Source organism: Chelonoidis abingdonii, chromosome 20, assembly GCF_003597395.2.
Source record: "Chelonoidis abingdonii isolate Lonesome George chromosome 20, CheloAbing_2.0, whole genome shotgun sequence".
In the NCBI taxonomy this organism is placed as follows: domain Eukaryota; kingdom Metazoa; phylum Chordata; order Testudines; family Testudinidae; genus Chelonoidis; species Chelonoidis abingdonii.
In genome coordinates, this window is record NC_133788.1 from 22631322 (window position 1) to 22638277 (window position 6956).

Consider the following 6956-nt stretch of genomic DNA (forward strand, 5'->3'; position numbering starts at 1 on the left):
AAATGATGCAAATGTGGCCACACTGCAGCGCTGGTAGCTGTCAGTGTGGCCACACTGCAGCGCTTTCCCTACACACCTGTACGAAGACAGCTGTAACTCCCAGTGCTATACAGCTGCAAGTGTAGCCATACCCTTAGAGAACACAGTTTTCCCAGCCAGTCAAACACACACAACAGGCTGAAGGAGGTCAGGATTGCTGCCATCACCTTCTATCACTGCCAGCTGCCTCAAAGCCAGTATGAGAGGTGTAAAGACGCAGCCCTGTTAGTAAGTACATTACTTCAGGTCAACCTTAATTTGCCACTCACCAGCTGTTTGACTACATTCTCGATATCATTTCTCCTTTATCACTTTCAATTTTTACATATAGTAGTTTAAATTACCGTACTTAGGGTATGGCTACACTTGGAATTTTGGAGCGCTGGCGCGGCAGCGCTTTAAAGTGTGAGTGTGGTCAGAGCGGCAGCGCTGGGAGAGCGCTCTCCCGGCGCTGCATGTAAACCACATCCTCTACGGGTGTAGTGTGCAGCGCTGGGAGCTGCCGCACTGATTACACTGAGGCTTTACAGCGCTGTATCTTGCAGTGCTCAGGGGGGTGTTTTTTCACACCCCTGAGCGCGAAAGTTGCAGCGCTGTTAAGTGCCAGTGTAGCCATACCCTTACTGATAAGTGAATAGTTTTCAACAAGCAAACAAACTCCATATAAAACAGTTACGTTCTATGACAACATATTCTTAAAGGGACGCTGCCAATGTAAGGATTACTTTCAGTCTTCAAATTGTCTATCTGATATTGTTAAAAGAAACACCTCACATTACTGTATATAGCATTGTTGTAGCTGTGTTGGTCCCAGGATATGAGAGAGATAAGGTGGGTGAGGAAATCTCTTTTATTGGACCAACTTCTACTGGCGAAAGAAGAAGCTTTTGAGCTTACATAGAGCTCCTCTTCTTCTTGGAAGAGCTCTGTGTAAGGTTGAAAGTTTCTCTCCTTCTCACCCACTGAAGCTAGACCAATAAAAGATATTACTTCCTCACCCACTTTGCACCTCACATTACTGTAACTTTAGGATGGGAGGCGGGAAATCTCAGTTTTCCCCCCCACTTTCTGCATTTGACAGTACTTTGTGCATAGTCAGTTTCACTGTAGTTCCCTGAAGAGTTGGTCAGCCAGCCCCCTTTTGTTTGCCCTGCACATGTGGTTTTGGGGGAGAAAAGCATTAAAAAAATTAGGAAAATGTGACTGAAAAATAAAACTGGGCAAGGACACCGAGGGATGTTTAGTACCTGACGATACTTAGCTCAATTTTTTAAATGACTAGATTTCAAGGTCATAGTGTCCTTTTAACGTTGACACAAATAAATTATAAAAAAATAACTGCTCTGATGTTAGTCAGAAGCAGAAAAATCTCCCTCATATTAAAATCAGACAGTATGTCTCTGATTTCTTGGGTCTTATCAGCCCTCATTTCCAATACCTTTTCTAGGACCCATGCAAGATAGAATTGTATAAACAAGGCCTACAATACAAATACAGTTTAACAAAACACAGCAATGCAAAATCCCAGAAGAGTCCTTCAGAAAGAGACTTTCAAAACGTGAATGGAGAGAATACCTAAGACCAGAAAAATACATTTTTCAAGCCTTCTATTTACACGACTTTGTATTTTTACACCTCATGTCAACAGTCCCATCTTATCACCCATGCACAGAGTTGTCCAACTGGCACCCTGTATTAATGTAAAGTTCAAATTGAAAAGAAGAACCACTGTACTTAATTTAGAAAGTAAAAGTGACTGGCAAAGTGGTGCGTGCGTCTCCTTCTCTTTTTTGTTCGGACACAATGGATTAAAGGTAGTTTGAAAGTTTTGTCAAAAAAATGTGTTTGCTTGCTTTTCACATCAAAAATTCAGATTTTGTCTACTCTGAAAACTGTATGGTGAAGGGGGAACTAATTAATCATCAACAAGGGTGGTCCAATACTACAGAAGTGAGGGTCATAAAAGATAGACATAGAAACAAGAGACTAAAGGAGAACAACTGAAAGGAGAGTGAGATAGGATCTACCTAATCAGAATCCAGGATTGTTACTGGGTGTGTCACTCTGGAGCCTGTTGACTCATCATGAGGTGATGGAACCAGCTACAAGCATGGCTGAGAGCTCTTTTTGCTCAGCATATCACAAGGTTCAATCATCAGTGGATTTAGCAGTCTGTTACCATCCAATTAAGTTCTCAGCCATTTTGAATTAACCACTTATACTCATGCAATGTACAGCCACGTTACAGCAAGTCTCTGCGCCATAAGTGTCCCTTCGTTTATTCACAAGGAACGTACAAAGTTCAATCTCTCTGAATGCAGAAGGAACCATGAACCATAGGAGCAATTTCTTAGCTTACAGCCCCCAAGCCTCTCAGGAAATACATGTTCCAAAAGCTTGCTCCATCTTGTTCCAGGGTCACACTGTACTTACAGGTTCCTGCGTGGCTTTCTTGCCTCTCCCTCTGTTGTCTGTTCTCACACATGCATACCCCAACCCAAGACAATACTCAACCAAAAGCTCCCGAGCATGTGAACCCTCTCCCCCATTTGTCTGAGGTAGGGATTTACACTTATGAGGGCGAGTTCACATTTTATCTCAGTGGGATTTTAACTGAACCAGAACAAGGTTTAACCAAGCTCACAACATCATGCCAAGAACACTAGACTGTTGTGGTCTCAGAGGTAACAACTCAATCACCACCCTTATTCTACAGGTAAGTTATATGCAACAATTTCTTTGGTTATATGACAGCGACTGCACAGATGGTGGATTACTTGGCCCAAATGCTACACCTGTGCGACAGCAGACACAATAAACCCCCTCAATACACACAGCACCTCACAGCAGTATATACCTGCACAATCCTCCTGTACAGAAATCAGCGGAATCAGCGCACACAAAACACCCCAAATGTCACTCTGAAACCTAGAGTGTCTGTCGAATCAGAAAGAAGCAATGGAAACAGCTACAAGCCAGGCTGAGAGCACTTTTTGTTTAGAACAGGGGTTAGCAACCTTTCAGCAGTTCTGTGCCGAGTCTCCATTTATTCACTCTAATGTAAGGTTTCATGTGCCAGTAATACATTTAACGTTTTTAGAAGATCTCTTTCTATAAGTCTATAATATATAACTAAACTATTGTTGTATGCAAAGTAAATAAGGTTTTTAAAATGTTTAAGAAACTTCATTTAAAATTAAATTAAAATGCAGAGCTCTCAGACCGGTGGCCAGGATCCAGGCAGCGCGAGTGCCACTGAAAATCAGCTTGCGTGCTGCCTTCAGCACACACGTCACAGGTTGCCTACCCCTGGTTCAGAATATCACTGGGTTCAATCATCACTGAGATTTATGGACCGTTAATGTCCAATTGTTAAGTTCTCAGCCATTCTGCCTTTTTTATTTATTTATTTTTTTAAAATACACAGGACTTTACAAATTACATCCATGCAACAGCCCTTCCGTTACTGGTTTTCAATCAGATTAATTACAACTTGTTTTGTTAGCATTTGTAAACACTTTCTTACACATTCCTGCTTAACACTCTTCAGAGAGGGATGTATTTAATGATTCAATGACCCTGTCCCTTCAGCTAAGGAGCAAGGGCTTCAACAGACATTTGGGATCCCGGAGAAGTCCTCTGATATAATTAAAGAAGGCTAGAGTTGACATTACTGATGAATCTAAGGTATAAAAGCAGCAACCCATCCTGCCTCACCTCAAGCACTGGCTCCACAGCTCCCACTGGCCAGGAACCACAGCCAATAGGAGCTGTGGGGGTGGCTGCTGCGAGTGGGGGCAGCACCTGCGAGTGGAGGTTATACCAGTTCTACTTGTAGAGTTATATTATTAGAAACCCCATATGGACACATTTATTGCAGTATAAGATTGGCTTTTTTTGTTTAGCTTAAACCTCTTCTCAAGTAACATAAGCTACATTTAAAATAAGAATGTCCACATGGAAAGTTATACTGGTATAACTATACTGGTTTAAATTCACACTTAGGTTATACCAGTATAACCTTTCCATATAGACAAGCCCTAGTAACAAATCAAGAGCACAGCACTACATATTTCAAAGGCCCCTCCATTTAGTTTTGGAACAAGGCATGCCCCTGTTTTAGATGGTCTCTGCCAGAGCCAATGAGAAAATCCCATTAAAAACAAAGGAATGCATAACTGATACTGTAGTGCCTTGAAGAGATCTGCAGTATATAACCTAGATTACAATCTGAGCAAACCTTCCTTCAAATATTTTTTTTTTAAAAAAAAACAGAAAATGTTTTAACCGACTTTTTTCTTCAAAATAAAGATACACATTCATTGAAGGCAATCAGAACCTATTTCTGAAGCATGAACAGTTCAGTTCATTCATGTGAACAGAATATTTATAGTTCATTGTCATTAAAAACAGTAGGACAAGAAGTAGGTACAAATTATACTTTCATCAGTACACAGTTAAACAAGTTAGTGCAGTAACAGAATAAAAATAAGAAACATAGGAAGTTTAGCTATGAAACTCAGATTTGAGGCTGCTTAGGAGAGATAGGTATCAGAAACTGCCAAAGAATTAAATGAATATTTCAATTCTTCAAAGTACAGGTGGCAAGTCTAGGTCTGTGTTCATGGAACCAAAAGGTTAGGCACTGTCAGGTCAGATCATCTATTCCTTTGCCAGTGCAGGACTGCTTACGGCACAGGAGAACATAGCATAGAGAAAAAACTTCTTCAGACTGTGTTGGGCAACAGCATCTGTACCATTTCTATGAGACTATTCCATAACCTAGTAGATTTCACTATCAGGAAGCATTCCAACCAAGCTAATTAACTCCAAGCCCTGGCTTTTCAAGCTTCCAAATTGGAGCTTCAAAATCACAAAGTACAAGGTAATGATCTCTGCTAGAGTGTTCTAGAAAAAGAAAAAAAAAATCTGGGGACTGCCATTAAAATATTTAATGTTTAACCTTATTGATGGCTCTTAAAAGTCTACCTTATCCACAGCTTGGAGAATCTCCCCACAATCATGCTGCTTTATCATATTTTCTCTCTCTCTCTTTTATTCTTTCTTTCAAGATCCTCAAAATGATATTGTTCAGCAGAGTCCGTTTAGGAAAAGGATAAATTCTGGCTTGATCTGCTATTATTACATTTTATAGGCAAGCATCCTTCTGAGTCCATGTCTCTATTGTATTCATTGCTATCATTCCTAGCAAGCCTTTATCTAGCAAGCAACAGGGTGGTTTTTTTTAAATGGAATTTAGAATGGAACATTTAAGGCTAAAAAGGCAACTCAGCTTCCTATTAAGTCTGAATGCTGCCGATATTGATACAAACTATTTTTTATTTTACCATTCTGCTTACATATTATGCAGTTCCCGAAAACATGGCTCTTCCTGACTGGGTGAAATAAATGCTGCATAACATGCCAGGACTGGACTAATCAGAAGCATGTTGAAAATGCTCAAAGAAACTTATTCTGTTTACACAATGCCCCAATTCATCTGAACTATTATATAAAGATTCTCCCTCGGGAGAGCCTGGATTAATTCAAGTCAGTTAATATCACAGCAATCTGGGTTTAATATACAAGATATTCCACATACCTCATTGGATTGCTTCCCACTATATGACATTTTCTTGATGGCCACCACTTCATTGGTGCGCACATCACGTGCCTGTAACATTAAAACATGAAGCATCAATATCTCATATCAGAAAGAAAATACCCAGTAAAGAAAATAAAACAAACACAGAATGATTTCTCATTGGAATAGAAGTACTGAAAAGGTCTTATCCATTTAATAGTTAGCCTGGATATAGAAAGTTAAAATAATACATTCCACTAGGGGTGATGAATGTTGGATATATTCAGAAACTGAATTAAAAAAAAAAATCACACTCTTATTTGTGGGACGTGATTCTCAACTCATGCCATCTATTGTCAGCATCCATCAGCTCTCTGTAAGTTGCTTATACATTAAAGAACATCTCTGTAAATGTGTTTTTTCTGATTTTAAAAAGCAGAATAGATCTTCTCTAAACCAACCTCTGCCCTTCCCCACGGCCTGCCGTAAATAATCTGAACAAGTGAAATCAAGGCCCACTCTCCCATTCCACTCCAAACAGAAGGGAACATATACTGGAATATCATACGGCCAAAATTTGTACATTGGCCAAACCGAACAGTCTCTACGTAAAAAAATAAATGGACACAAATCAGATGTCAAGAATTATAGCATTCAAAAACCAGTTGGAGAACACTTCAACCTCCCTGGCCACACGATTGCAATTGGACACCATTAAATTAGGTTTGAATAAAGACTGGGAGTGGATGGGCCATTACACAAAGTAAAACTATTTCCCCATGCTTATCTTCCCCCTTCCCCCCAGTTCCTTATATCTCCTTGTCAAGTGCTTGAAATGGGCCATTTTCATTACCACTACAAACAGTTATTTTTCTCTCCTGCTGACAACAGCTCACCTTAACTGATCAGTCTCCTTACAATGTGTATAGTAACACCCATTGTTTCATGTTCCCTGTGTGTGTTTATATATATCTTCCTTCTGTATTTTCCACTATATGCATCCGATGAAATGGGCTGTAGCCCACGAAAGCTTATGCTCAAATAAATTTATTAGTCTCTAAGGTGCCACAAGTACTCCTGTTCTTTTTGTCAGATATTTCTGACATCAGCTGCAAACACTGGACACCACCTTTCTGATGCTGCTGGGAGAGGATAAATGTTGAGTGTGATACAAAGGGTATGGCTACACTTGGAAATGTGCAGCGCTGGGAGTTACAGCTGTGGTCGTACAGCTGTGTAGGAACAGCGCTGCAGTGTGGCCACACTGACAGCTACCAGCACTGCAGTGTGGCCACATTTGCAGCATTTGCAGCGCTGTTGGGAGTGGTGCATT

The 6956-nt window shown here is 40.3% G+C and overlaps 1 protein-coding gene across 1 annotated transcript in view; it reads right to left on the reverse strand.

Moving 5' to 3' along the window:
• The window catches only part of TAOK1 (TAO kinase 1), a 67366-nt gene that overhangs the window by 51386 nt on the left and 9024 nt on the right, over window positions 1-6956 (reverse strand). The window contains exon 2 of the mRNA XM_032788761.2: window positions 5642-5713. Within this exon, the coding sequence (XP_032644652.1) occupies window positions 5642-5713 (72 nt within the window). The remainder of the gene's footprint in view (window positions 1-5641; window positions 5714-6956) is intronic.